This window comes from Osmerus eperlanus, chromosome 19 (genome assembly GCF_963692335.1).
Source record: "Osmerus eperlanus chromosome 19, fOsmEpe2.1, whole genome shotgun sequence".
NCBI lineage: Eukaryota > Metazoa > Chordata > Actinopteri > Osmeriformes > Osmeridae > Osmerus > Osmerus eperlanus.
In genome coordinates this window covers 6,226,401-6,241,355 of record NC_085036.1, presented here as the reverse complement: position 1 = coordinate 6,241,355, position 14,955 = coordinate 6,226,401, and the positions used below count along the sequence as shown (strand labels likewise).

At 45.5% G+C, this 14,955-nt stretch overlaps 2 protein-coding genes across 2 annotated transcripts in view; one reads left to right on the top strand and one right to left on the bottom strand.

Annotated features, from left to right (window-relative positions):
* proser1 (proline and serine rich 1) overlaps positions 1-14,955 on the top strand; it is a 246,665-nt gene that overhangs the window by 17,556 nt on the left and 214,154 nt on the right. The window lies entirely within an intron of this gene.
* mtus2a (microtubule associated tumor suppressor candidate 2a) lies at positions 5,121-12,221 on the bottom strand (the record flags this gene model as incomplete). The annotated part of the gene is made up of 10 exons (XM_062486240.1): positions 5,121-5,903; positions 6,055-6,152; positions 6,460-6,579; positions 6,726-6,824; positions 9,092-9,165; positions 9,481-9,586; positions 9,738-9,952; positions 10,092-10,158; positions 11,501-11,626; positions 12,021-12,221. Coding segments are annotated over 10 exons (1,548 nt in total), but the record flags the coding sequence as incomplete, so codon positions are not given.

The window sequence follows — 14,955 nt, the reverse complement described above, 5'->3', positions numbered from 1 at the left end:
ATGATGCTCTGGGCGCTCTGCCTGTCGGTGCCGTGGTACATGATGTAGGTCTGGTTCTGCTCAGGTTCCTGCAGATCCAGTCGTTGGACTCCATGAGGAAGTACAAAGTCATTCTCTGCCCACATGGTAGCTGTAGAGAAGAACACAGGTTAACCACCAAGTACGAAGTCAGCCATCTGTCTGCCACAATACCTTTATGTTTACTTGTACATATTTGAATAAATGTCAAACCAGTTGCATGGTCAACATTGTGAATTATTCTCTCATTATGTTGTACCATAAGTCCTTGATGTAAACTACAGTACATCTTCCCAATTTTATAGAATCTGTGTCGTTACCAAATCTTAATCGAGTCAAATACCTAAAGTAATGTGACACAATTGTTGTGTTAAACACAACTATTCACCATTGATGGTGGTCGTTATTTTGAAATGCACCTTTTGCCCGACCTTCACCACACACACATTACATTAAATAAGAAACTTCAAACAAACCCTAATGTCAAGGGAAAATGTAACTTCTGAGAAAATCTGAGAACACACGTCCAACATTGTGGATCTAAAAAAAGTTACTTATTGAGTACTCACCTTGTATTAGACCTGGACAGGATCTGTGTTCTGGTTGATCTTAGTGGCTCTGTGTCTTTTTGTCTCCTTGTTCGACTATAAAAGTTTTTAAGGTGTGTCATATTGCAAACGTACAATGGGAGTTACTAGTAGCAGTGTAGGTACATTGTCATTTTTGGCTTATGTGTCATTTTAAAGATTCACAGCAAGTTTCATTTTCTATTTCATGGAAATTGTTCTAGTGCAGAAAACTTGGAGAGAGATAAAGGTAGTTGTAAATGCCACTGCAGTTGTCTGGTTCCTGTCCTTTTTACGCCCCCTGTTGGTTCCCCTGGTTTTGTGTGTTCCTGTCTTGCCTGAATCCTCCACACCTGTCACCCCTTACCTCACCATCCTGCAGTACTTCAACCCCGGCTTTCCAACCACGCTTCGTCAGATCATTGTCACAGCTACCATGATAGTATTCGCTTCCAGACCCCTCAAGTACTACTTGAACTCTTGCATTTGCTAACCTGTTCTTCCTTGTTCCCAGGATCATACACCGCCTGTGTGCCTAGAAATACTACTATCCACATCCAATATCAGATCAAATACCTTTTCCTTTATATAATATCATCATAAAGGTGAAAGGGCAAATTGTGTGTGGTTTTAAAGTGTAGTTTGCTTATATCTTGTCCCATCTGGCTCTGATTCTCCAGGTTAATCAGAAACAACCATTATCAGAAACAGAAACAGGTCCTGAAAAGGGATAGATTCATTTGTAATTGACATGAGAAGGACACGGCAAGTATTTGAACCTGGAATCTTCACTGTCTAACATCACTGATGAGTTATGGTTGACAAGAAAACCAGCACTGATTAAACTCCTCAATCTTACATTACAATAAATAAAGTCGTTTCTTTTTCTCATCTTTTTATTAATATGTTAATCTCTCCAAAAAGTGCAAATAAAGGCATCAACATACTGTAATACATGACATTTGTATCTGTTTCATTCCTCGGTCCTAATTGTTTTAGTCTACTGCTACAGCTGACCATTACAATGCAGAGAGGTAAGAGTAGGAGAAAGGAAGGAGAGCAAGAAAGGACAAAAAACATGCTTCCGCTAATCTGTGTGTGTGTGTGTGTGTGTGTTTGTGTGTGTGTGTGTGTGTGTGCGCGCGCTAAGTCGCCACACGGGTAGTAAATGTATTTACACTTAAATGTACAATCAGAGACAGAGGAAAACCAATATGGAGACTTTGATGACATTCTTCAATTGAACGAAAGTCTCTCGGACTATGGTGGGCATTGTCTGATCCTCTGTTGTCACATGGTACTGGTGCTGGCTACCAGTAAAGTCACGTCAGAATTCAAATGTTGAGGCTGGGAGCACACCGTGGCTAAACTGTTTAGTGTGGGCTTTACCTCATTACTATCAAGTGAAGTTCTAGAGCTTCATCTATCTCTCTGCAGGTCTTTCTCTCACAGCGTGGACATTCATGAGTCAGCAGACTCGATGTTCAGACTGGCCGTCATGAGGAGAACGCAGGCTACAGACCAGCTAGCTGCTACAGGATGTGCTAACACACAACAGTTCCCAACCTGAAGCACTGAAGCATCCACAAGAGCGCACTCTACCAGCAAACGTTCTCAGAAAGGATTTTTGGGCCCAGTTTCCTGTTGTTGACAGGTTCCAACTAGTGGACAGCAACTGTAGGCTCTTCCATGTCAAAAAGAGTGTGAATGCTAAAGGAAAAATCTCTTGTACGTATGCAACGTACACGGTTTGTGACATTCAGTTGGTAGAATATTGAGATGTTGATGTCCACAGGACACATGGGAGAGTCAGTGCAATGCCAGTTCCTGATAGAGACCTAAGCCCATACACAGAGGCAGAAACACCCATTAAAGGAGCAGTCTGTCATTTTCCATTTCCTGTCGCAGTGGACTGCTTGACCACATGTTTGTAAACGGATGAAGTGTTACACCTATATTTTTTGCTTTATGGCTGAGTGGCATCTGAAAAGTAACAAAGTGCCCCTTTAAGAAGTGTATGTTTACATGCAGGGATATATATATACTTGTTTTCCCAAAGATCCCTTTAAGCACTGAGAGCTACATGATAGGCTGGGCCTTTCCATAGGCTGGGGAGGTGTAGAGATCTACACAACCTACATTAGCTTATAAACTGAGATATAACATATTACAAGTTACATAGTACACAGGTTTTGCATCTGGCTGGTTTGAGTCATATATGAAAGTCATATTGAGGTGCTTTTGGTATCGGAGAATACTGTATATGATCTAATCTGAGGAACCTAGAACGTGGGGCAGCCAGTTGTATCAACTGCATACATACATGATCTGAAATCACAGTGACTGTACAAACCTCGCAGTTATACTGCTGGTAAGAAAATGAATAGGCTAGACACTTTGAAAGAGGAAACACATGGGGTACACAGAAGTGAGTGGATTGCCAAATATCTACTAAACTTTGAGTTTGGGGGAAATGTTCTTGGTTAGACGAGATCCATACCCTGTATAAGACCGTCAAAGGTTTTCAGTGTTTGTTAGACTGACCCTCTGGTACAAGCTGGTATGAATGATTCACTGTCTGGACTTTGACTAGAGCAGGAAAGGACTACCCTTCTGTTCTGTCACACTCTCACAGGAGGGGCAGCCTACGACATTCTGTCCCTCAAACAAATATTTTGTTCCAGAAGGTTCCTTTATAGGAAGGAGTGTCAATTTTGAATGAGTTTTACTATTATGGCAGACTGTACCATATAGCCAGAGGGGAGAATACATAGCATGCCAATTGACAGACATAAAAAAAATGTTCCTCAGTGAATGGGTTTGGCTTGTACTTAGTTGATACATTAGCGATCAATGCCCATGTTTAGGACCCTGAGAGGTGCAGGTCATCATTTAGTGTTTACACAACAAGTGAGTTATCACATACTTCCATCATTAAGATGACATATTTTTCAGCTCTTAAATAATGTAGTTCAATTGCAAGGAGAGACAGTGACTAATCTAAGCACAGAAATGTTCCCTGAACAACATTGTACACTTAGACCTTAAAGTGGAGTAAACCATTGCAGTTTCTCTCTCAAATTAATTGAAGATACAACTAATAATTTAGAAAAGGACCCTATCAGTGAAAAATGAAATCAGGATTCTTGTTTTAAAAAACATTCTTCTGAAATACATTTTTTATTTTAAAACAATCTTGTGACCTATTTCTGATTTAGAAAGCTTTTAGGTTTAGCATTCCTCAAACCGTTTTGCTCTAATAGATACTTATGTTCCCTACTGCCTTTAAAGAGGTAAAGGTTACTTGTGTTTACTTGTCAACATACACCCTCGGACTTACCCTCCTAAACCACTCCTCCTATTATTCAGAAGGAAAAAATCTATCATGGTCCAGAAAGAGAAAAAACACATTCTTCTTCATTGGTCAGGAGAAGCTCTAACTTCCTGTTTGGTAAGTTATAAATAATTGTCCTTCAACAGACCCAGCAAAGAAGATAGACATCACAAAGATCGGACGTACGCATAAAGACTGGAAGACTTTCACAGCACATGCTCGCTAACAGTAGCAAAAAAGTCCAATAAACAAGTTACAAATGTCACGATAAAAAACAGAAACCACAACAACAACAACCTTTACAACAACAATTCATGTGGTCGGCATCTGTACATCCATCCACTTATCTTTAAGTGTCTATATGTGTGTGTTTGTGTGTGTTTGAGTGTGAGTCTGCGATTTAATGTCGAGACACTGAGACAAAGAGCCTCTCCTCTGAGGCGAATATACAAAATGGCGGACCGGTTGACCTGAGGCATGTCCAGTTGAGCGCTCATCCGTGGAGGAGAGACAGGAAGACCAGACTGGTTTTAGGTAGGCAGACTCTGGAAGCGCCACTGGGTTTGCTTTTTGAGCCTTACATTGGTTTGGTGGACCCAGGGGAAGAGGGTTGGCACAGGAAACTGCCCCTCAGGGGTCAAAGGTTGAAACCTGCTCGTAGGCCGGGAGGACACAGGTCTTGACCCTGGCATCGTCTGCTGGTGGGTGCGGGGATAAGGCGCTTTTTTTGAGGGACTGGTTTGGGGTCTTCTGAGAAGGTCATCAGATTTATGCTTACTCCCTTTTCAATGCTCACTTCATTTTGCCCCTTCATTTGAAACGGCACCATCTAAATAGTAGCAGACTGCAACCACACCTCCGTAACCGTAGAGAAGTATACAGTATGTAACTATGCATGTATGTATGCATGTTTGTATGTTTGCACAGCGCGTATGTTTGTACGGCATGTCCGTATGTACAGCATGTATGGTTACATGTATATATGTATTATGTATCTATCTCATATGTATGTCTGTAATAACCCTGGTCTACCTACACGTTTGTGATGATGACGGTTCAGTGTCTGTTCACGTGGTCAGGTCAGGACAGACTCTTGCTGGTCCTGTCACACATCTACGTAACCCAGGGACAGCATGTGGATCGACACACACACACACACACACACACACACACACACACACACACACACACTGCCCTCTGCCTGTCTGCCTGTCTGCCTGCCTGCCTGCTTGCCTGTCAGTCAGTCAGCCTGTCTGTCTGCCTCTGTACATAAATGACCATGCAGTGGGGAATCATATCTACAGTCTGCATTCCTACGCAGTGGTTGAAAACAAACACCACATGTTACATTTCAACACTGTCTGTGGGTACAGGACAACTTCCAAGCCCAGTGGGAATGGGTGGAAAGAGAGAGAAAGAGAGAGGGAGAGAGGGTGGAGGGAGACAGAAAGGAGGAGAAAAGTGAGGCCAAGAGAAAGGAACAGAGAGAAGCGGAAAGTACGAGATAAGAGAGAAAAGCCCCCCAAGCGACGAACAAGAGTGCTCATCGTTGCAGGGGGTTAACATGGCCAGGCGACTGACAGTGATTGGCTGACCCTCGGTGAGTCGGCGTGGACGGACCCGGGGAGTAATTCTGATTGGTCGTCGCCCGATGCGTCGGCGTCGCCGGGCCCGGCGAGAGATTCTGGTTGGCCGCGGCCCTGTGCGACGGCGAGAGGCAGTGGGAGGCGGTTGCCGGGTAGCCGCAACAATGGGCGGGGGAGTCGCTCCCGAAGGCCCCCCCCGTGGGCGAGGAAGAGAAGAAGGGGGAGGAGGGCATGGGGGAGGAGGAGAAGGAGCGGTGGATGGGGGAGGAGGAGGGCGACATGAGGGGGCTGGTCTGGAGGCGCCACAGCAGCTCCTCGTTGTTGCGGCTCAGGCGCTTCTTCTCGCTGCTCTCCTTCTCCACCGAGCCCTGGAGGTTGGCGTTCTCCTCGGACAGCTGCCTGCGGGGTCACACGCGCACGCGCACGCACGCGCACGCACGCGCACACACAAACAGTATTCAATTACATCAACCGTTTCTCCGAGATATTTGACCGAGTTCTGTGTAAAACACGAGCAAATAGATGTGACATGTGTGTGTGTGTGTGTTACCTGGACAGAGCTAGGTTCTTGTCGATACGAGCCATCAGGTCCTCGTTCTGCTGCTGGAGAACCTGGACCTTCTCCTCCAGGAAGACGTTCTTTTGGGCCTGCTCAAGAACAGAGTGGAACGGCGGAGGAACCTTCAATTCTCCAAACACACACTATGTATAACGTATGTAAACAACATCAGTTGTGTGTAAACTATTGTGGCATTCTAAATCCATGCGGTGAGGATTACAATACTATATCATGTCCACAAGGTGGCACATACATGCTAATGTTCACAATGTTACTGTAAACTGTATGGACACAGTGTGTGTGTGTGTGTGTGTGTGTGTGTGTGTGTGTGTGTGTGTGTGTGTGTGTGTGTGTGTGTGTGTGTGTGTGGTGTGTGTGATGGCATATTATGCCTACCACTTTCTCCAGATCAGATATCTTTCTCTCCTGTTGATGTATCTGCTGGTTCTTCATCTCCACCACTTCTTTCAGACTCTTGAGTTCTTCATCAATATGCTGATATGGAGCCAGAGCTTCCTGTTATACACACACACATACACACAAACACACAGTTTACGTCAGTTTAAAAGGTTTGTGTCTGTGTCTGTTTATGTGTGTATGTGTGTATGTGTGTGTGGTGTGTGTGTGGTGTGTGCGTGGTGTGTGTGTCTGTAGCAGAGTACCACTATCTGTTCGTCTGTGCTTCTCCTGAGAGCCTCTTCAAAGCGCTTTGCTCTGTCCCTCAGACTCTGGTTCTGGAATGTGAGCGTGTCCACCTGGTCCTGAGCACACACACACACACCATACACACACACACACACACACACACACACACACACACACCACACACACACACACACCACACACACACACACACACACACACACACACCACACACACACCACACACACACACACACCACACACACACACACACACACACACACACCACACACACACACACCACACACACACACACACACACACACCACACACACACACACACACAGCTAAACCCTTTAACAGTTGAAGAGTGACTGTACCGCCACTTCCATCAGTCTAACTGTACTGAACCTCCGGCAGTCTAACTATACGGAACCTCCAGCAGTCTAACTGTACTGTACCTCCAGCAGTCTAACTATACTGTACCTCCAGCAGTCTAACTATACTGTACCTCCAGCAGTCTAAGTGTACTGAACCTCCGGCAGTCTAACTGTACTGTACTTCCAGCAGTCTAAGTGTACTGTAGCTCCAGCAGTCTAACTATACTGAACCTCCAGCAGTCTAACTGTACTGAACCTCCAGCAGTCTAACTATACTGAACCTCCAGTAGTCTAAATGTACTGAACCTCCGGCAGTCTAACTGTACTGAACCTCCGGCAGTCTAAGTGTACTGAACCTCCGGCAGTCTAACTGTACTGAACCTCCGGCAGTCTAACTATACTGAACCTCCAGCAGTCTAACTATACTGAACCTCCGGCAGTGTAACTATACTGAACCTCCAGCAGTCTAAGTGTACTGAACCTCCGTCAGTCTAACTGTACTGAACCTCCGGCAGTCAAACTATACTGAACCTCCGGCAGTCTAAGTGTACTGAACCTCCGTCAGTCTAACTGTACTGAACCTCCGGCAGTCAAACTATACTGAACCTCCGGCAGTCTAAGTGTACTGAACCTCCGGCAGTCTAAGTGTACTGAACCTCCGGCAGTCTAAGTGTACTGAACCTCCAGCAGTCTGACTGTACTGAACCTCCGGCAGTCTAACTGTACTGAACCTCCGGCAGTCTAAGTGTACTGAACCTCCGGCAGTCTAAGTGTACTGAACCTCCGGCAGTCTAACTGTACTGAACCTCCGGCAGTCAAACTATACTGAACCTCCGGCAGTCTAAGTGTACTGAACCTCCGGCAGTCTAAGTGTACTGAACCTCCGGCAGTCTAACTGTACTGAACCTCCGGCAGTCTAACTGTACAGAACCTCCAGAAGTCTAACTATACTGAACCTCCAGCAGTCTAACTGTACTCAACCTCAGGCAGTCTAACTATACTGAACCTCCAGCAGTCTAACTATACTGAACCTCCAGCAGTCTAAGTGTACTGAACCTCCAGCAGTCTAACTATAATGAACCTCCGGCAGTCTAACTGTACTGAACCTCCAGCAGTCTAAGTGTACTGAACCTCCAGCAGTGTAAGTGTACTGAACCTCCAGCAGTCTAAGTGTACTGAACCTCCAGCAGTGTAAGTGTACTGAACCTCCAGCAGTCTAAGTGTACTGAACCTCCAGCAGTCTAAGTGTACTGAACCTCCGGCAGTCTAACTGTACTGAACCTCCGGCAGTCTAACTGTACTGAACCTCCGGCAGTCTAACTGTACAGAACCTCCAGAAGTCTAACTATACTGAACCTCCAGCCGTCTAACTGTACTGAACCTCCGGCAGTCTAACTATACTGAACCTCCAGCAGTCTAACTATACTGAACCTCCAGCAGTCTAAGTGTACTGAACCTCCAGCAGTCTAACTATAATGAACCTCCGGCAGTCTAACTGTACTGAACCTCCAGCAGTCTAAGTGTACTGAACCTCCAGCAGTGTAAGTGTACTGAACCTCCAGCAGTCTAAGTGTACTGAACCTCCAGCAGACTAACTGTACTGAACCTCCAGCAGTCTAAGTGTACTGAACCTCCAGCAGTGTAAGTGTACTGAACCTCCAGCAGTCTAAGTGTACTGAACCTCCAGCAGACTAACTGTACTGAACCTCCAGCAGTCTAAGTGTACTGAACCTCCAGCAGTGTAAGTGTACTGAACCTCCAGCAGTCTAAGTGTACTGATCTTCCAGCAGTCTAACTGTACTGAACCTCCAGCAGTCTAAGTGTACTGAACCTCCAGCAGTCTAACTGTACTGTACCTCCAGCAGTCTAAGTGTACTGTACCTCCAGCAGTCTAAGTGTACTGTACCTCCAGCAGTCTAAGTGTACTGAACCTCCATCAGTCTAACTGTACTGTACCTCCAGCAGTCTAAGTGTACTGTACCTCCAGCAGTCTAAGTGTAACTGTACCTGCAGAGAAAGTCGCAGCTTCTCAAAATTCTCCTCCAGAATAATTTTCTGCTGCTCATGGGCTTTCCTCAGGTCTGCAAAGACAGAGAGAGAGAGAGAGAGAGAGAGAGAGAGAGAGAGAGAGAGAGAGATGGGGAGAAGTAGAGTGGGACAAGAGAGCGAGAGCGGAAAGAGAGGGAAGAGACGGTAAAAAAAAGAGATAATCATATTGGAAGAAAGAGAGAAAGAGATGGAGAGACAGGAAGAAAGGGAGAGAGAGATGGGGAGACAGAGAGGAAGAAAGCAGAAAGCGAGAGATAGAAAGAGAGCGTGGAAGGGAGAGCGAGAGAGAGTTAGGGTGGGGTCCTGATCCGATCTGTTTACACACGGGCTCTTTGTCACACACGTACCCCTCACAGTGCGCACATGCTCCTCGTGCAGTGTTGCCATGGTGATGTTGTGCATGTCTCTCAGCTCCTGAACAGCAGCCTGATGGTTGATGGTCAGTTCCTCCATCTAACAAGCACACGCACACACACACACACACACACACACAAAGAGGTTTTTTCAAAATGATTGGGTATCCTAGTAGTCAGCAGATTGGCTGAACAGATTCCCGGTTGCAAACACTGGAAAGACTACAATTCCCACGCTGCCTCTCTCTAACCTGTTCCTGCTGCTGTGCCCTCAGCTCCTCCACCTCTGACTGATGCTCCGCCATCAGGTGATCCGTCTCGCCTGAGTGACACTTCCTGAGCCCGGCCTCCACCGCTGCTAACTCCGCCTCCTGCTGTTGCTGCAGTTCCTGGAGCTCACGCTCAAACCCCGCCTCCAGCTCCTCCTTCTCCCGCTGAAGCCTCTCCCATTGGACAGCGTTCGCAGCTGGGTGGAAAGGGGAGGCAGTATTACATGAAGCAATTTCAACTTGGTTGAAAAGTAAATATTCTGCAATACATACGTTTTGGACCACTTTTCAGGACTACTGTTGTGGTAACGGAGATGACTGGAGGGGGTTACTTACCCACTTCATGTCTGATCCTCTGTATTTCATTGTTCAGTTCCTTCTCATTCAGTGAGGAGCACTCGACCTGAAACACACACACACACAAAATTACCCCAAAATCTTTTAGTGGGTTAACCGTTCGTCAAATTGGACCCGAACAGTTCCATCACGTGAACAGCAGAGGGCGTGGTTTCTCTACTCCCAGCGGAGGCTTTCGTAGAAGAATTCACCCTGTACTCATCATTCTAAAACCAGCAAACAGGGGTGAAATTAGTATTTAAAAATGGATCTAAAATGATTTCTAATGGTATTCTCAGTACAGATCTCATAGTTGATCTGTACCGCATGAGTCATCAGTGTAGCACTCTCCTTCAGGAACTCAGCCATGAGTCACTCTCTGCTCCTCTGGGTGACCTGCCTTACACTTACCTCCTGACTGTAACCATGGCACCCTAACCAGCTCATATGCATATCTCCCAGCGGCCTCGGGGGCGGCTGTGTCAGCAGAGACAGAAACCGGGACAGAGTCAGTCGGCCGTGTGACACTTTAAACTGAGGCGCTGTCACACCAGGTGACCAGACACTCTCTCTAAGAGTACAATGCTCTGACCGCCAGCTGAACCATCACCCTGAGACCTGGGTGTGTGGTTGTGTGTGCGTGCGTGTGTGTGTGTAACTGTGTAAAAGAATGTCTGTGTTTGTGTGTCAGAGAGAGAGAGCGAATGAGAGAGAGAGGGAGAGGGAGAGAGGGAGAGAGAGAGAGAGAGAGAGGGAGAGGGAGAGGGAGGGAGGGAGAGAGGGAGAGAGAGAGAGAGGGAGAGAGAGAGAGAGAGAGAGAGAGAGAGAGGGAGAGGGAGAGGGAGAGAGAGAGAGAGAGAGAGGGGGAGAGGGAGAGAGAGAGAATGTGTGAAAGTGTCCGTGAGTGCCAGTGTGTGGGCGAGACTTGGCATGTCTGCGTGCTCGATCTGTGCTCGATCAAATGCGCCCCCCGGCCTGGTTATCTTCCAGTGACAGGCAGAATATGTGGTCCTGGGGAGCCCTCAAAGGAGACCGTCTGGAGGTGTGAAGACCAGCAGAGCTGCGGTCCTCTAGTCCTGTACTCTGCCTGCCTGCCTGCCTCATCTGTCTGTCAGCATGGCCTCTGCTCTTTCTACGCCTACACTCCACTCCACTTCACCCACAAATACCCCAAACAACATGGTGTATAAACATCCTGGCTGACATGTCAGTCAGGTTGTTAGTTGTTAGTTACTCCGACCCATGCGCTCATGAGAATGCAAGAGCCTTGTCGGAAAATACCTTACAACGAAACCAACAACGAGTTTGTCAGACATCGCCCAATCTCATTATCTCAGCATTGTTTGGAAGGCCTTTGCTGTGTCTCTTTGAAATCCGGGCCAGGTTTGTGGTGGTGCCGGGCTAGCTACCTTCTGGCAGTAGTGCTGTGTGGTGATGATGAAGACCTCCAGGCCCAGCGTGGTCCTCCTCAGCTCCTCCCTCAGGCTCCTCAGACGCCCGTCCTGCTGCTCACAGCAGCCCTGCAGCCTCTGCACCTGGAGCACAACACGGAAGAACAAGGTAGAGTCCAGGAGAACATTGTAGAGTACGGGAGAACATTGTAGAGTACATGAGAACATTGTAGAGTACAGGAGAACAGAGTAGGATGTAGTATGGTGGCGAATAGTGGAAAATAGCAGACTAGAGTAGAACTCAACGGAGTAGAATGTAGTAGAGTATAGTAAAACATAGTAGAACATGGTTGAATAGAGTAGAACATTGTAGAGTAGAACATAGAAGAGTAGAATAGAGTAGAACATACTAGAGCACATTACAATAAAGTAGAAAACTAGTAGATTAGAGTACTAGAGCAGAGTAGAACAGGTTAGAATAGAAGAGAACTGAAGAGAATGTTCCATAAGTCGTTATCAGCGGACTGGTGTGAGATACCTCTTCTCGCTGGTTCTCCCTCTCCCTCTCCCTCTCCTCCGCCTCCCTGTCTCTCTCCCTCCGCTGCGCCTCCTCCTTCTCCCTCTGCAGGCTCTCCTGCTGCTCCCTGCTGCTGCCTGAAGGGGGCGACGCGCCGGGGAGAGCCGGGGGGGACGGAGCCTCGAACCGTGGCTGCAGGACGCTGCCTGGACTGGACTGGAGAGAGAAAGAGAGAGAGAGACAATGAGACAGAGAGAGAGAGAGAGAGAGAGAGAGAGAGAGAGAGCAAGAGAGAAAGCAGAGAGAGAGCAAGAGAGAAAGAGAGAGACAATGAGACAGAGAGAGAGAGAGAGAGAGAGAGAGAGAGGAGAGAGAGAGAGAGAGAGAGAGAGAGAGAGAGGAGAGAGAGAGAGAGAGAGAGAGAGAGAGAGAGAGAGAGAGAGAGAGAGAGAGAGAGAGAGAGACAATGAGACAGTGAGAGAGAGACAGAGAGACAGAGAAAGACAGAGAGATAATGAGTCTTAATCATACATGTCTTTGAAAGAAAAACTAAGCTTATGAGACACATAACCAATGAACAGATTTATCATTTATCAACATCTGGCTGCTTCTATTTTACAAGCCTGCATCAACTAACACATAAAACACCTCTATAACCACTACAGTGAAATACATCGCCTGAAAAGGTTAGTTTGAGGAATGTTTTAATCAGAATATTCATAGAAATCTTGCTTAAAAGCAGGGTAGGTAAGTTTGCGAACCTAGCTATTTTGGCTTGAGATCGAATGGATTCAATCTAAATAATCCCACCACCTTCCTTCTAAGCCACTTGCCCAAAACACATGAATAGGTAGACAGACAGACAAGTAGCCTTTCCAATCATTGCATTCGGTCCGAACAAAATTGATTGGTTGTGCTTATTACATTACATTTACATTTATTCATTTAGCAGACGGTTTTATCCAAAGCAACTTCTAAGAGAGAGCTTTACAAAAGTGCATAGGTCAAACGATCATAAACAACTAGATAGCCCCGAAAAAAATTGCGGGTAGCCAAAACATGAAGCATACATTGTGAAAAGCAAAATAAGTGCCAATGGAAGAAACATAAGGACCATGTAGTTAACCTTTTCATGTTCCTGTTAAATTTGCCTGAAAACGCCTAAACAGCATACCCAAGTAAATTGGAAGCTGTTCTTGAACCATTTGGAGTACATGCATGCTAAAATGATCTCTTTTGAAAGCTGACACTCCAGAAGTTATGTCCCCTGTTGTCAGGACCCCTGTCAGTCTTCTAGTGTTGAGTAATAGAAGCTTGAACACAAGGAAAGTGAAAAGTTCTATTTCCGCCTAGATTTTGTTTGAAAACAGAGGCCTGAATAGGCCTAGAGGTGGTAGGTATTATCTGGAAGACTAAATTGGACACAGGTTGAAGCCTTACCCAATTCAAATCAAAAGTCAAACATAATACCCACTAATATATTCATATTTAGACACATGTTTTTATAAGAGTACATCCAGGAATTTTCTAAAAGGGTCTTTTGAGAGACTCCAAAATTGACCCTTTGTAACCAAGGTCAAGGTCAAATAAAAGGTATTATTTTTTCATAATTTTTCATAATTGTTATCTCTGGCCCATCTCTGGTACTTAGAAATATCATATATAATAGCTAAATCCCTAATTAGTAATACTGAAACACAAAAACTGAAGCATGAACACATTGGAGTGCTTTATCTGATTCCAAGGATTGGCGCACAAAGAACACTGATTCTGTCAACCATATTGCGCAATCGACTGTTATTTTTGAAGGCTCCACAGACGCATACAAATGAGGTATTGGCATTTTCAGCTAGCTGTCAGCTACAAGGCTAACGAGCTAATTTCAGAGCCAGTCGAAGCCAGTTCGAGAAATTTGTTTAGACACCAGTGTGTGGGGGGGGGGGGGGGGGCGGGGGGGGCAGGAACGCACAGACCTAGTTGGCTTTAGAGGGCTGTCAACGGGGCATGGAAGCTCCTATTGGGTCGAACAAGGTGTCAATCAAAAGGGGAGGGTTCAACGGACATTTTGAGACCTTCATTTTTGTAAATACTCCGTTTGATAAATCGGAGAAAATAACACTTTTATGTGAACAAGTTTGTTTCTTTCCGTCGGCTAACTTGCATAATGAAACAAAGGATAATGGCTATTCATGAACGTAAAAACATTGTATTTTGGACGAATTACTTTACATGGTTAGATACTTTGAACCCTTGGGACTTACGCAGATCAAGTTTTGATGGCATGATTTGCACACCTGGACCTATTTGAACAACTTAGGGTGAGTACAACTTTTTTCTTTGGCATTGTTGAAGGAATGTTCACCGGAAAAAGACGTTGACTTTGCTTGCTATTGCGACTTGATCTTGGAATTGGTTTATTTCAATGGAAGCACAAGAATCGTAGCTTTTCCAACGATGTATAACATGTGTAGCGTCTAAAAAAATATATTTTTTAGAATTTAGTGCGTCGGTAACTGAGGAAGGGGGAGGCAAGCATTTTTTGTCTCGCTGGGGCGAAACAGGAGCGTAAACAGGTTAAAACAAATGACAAATTAAACAACATGAACCCCAAAAAGTGCAAGAGAGCTTATTACAGTCCTGCAACACCCACATATATAGGATTTTTTGAATTTTACTGTCAAACCTTTAGATTTATTGGGTGCCATCAGGATGCAAAGTTTATTTAAGCGAATTACAAAAAAAGTGCTTCTCAACAACATTACCCTGCCTTTTTAGAAAAAAAGAAAAAATTGGGTGGGGAATGATTCTTTCCATCCATCATTGTATCCTTCTGTCCATCCTTCTATCATTTTTAAGGCTTTTTCTCCATCCTTCTATTCCTCTAATCTATCACTCTAGAAAAGGGACAGAGTGAGTGACAAGGAGTGAGCCGGGGGGAAAGACCATTCCAAGCTGC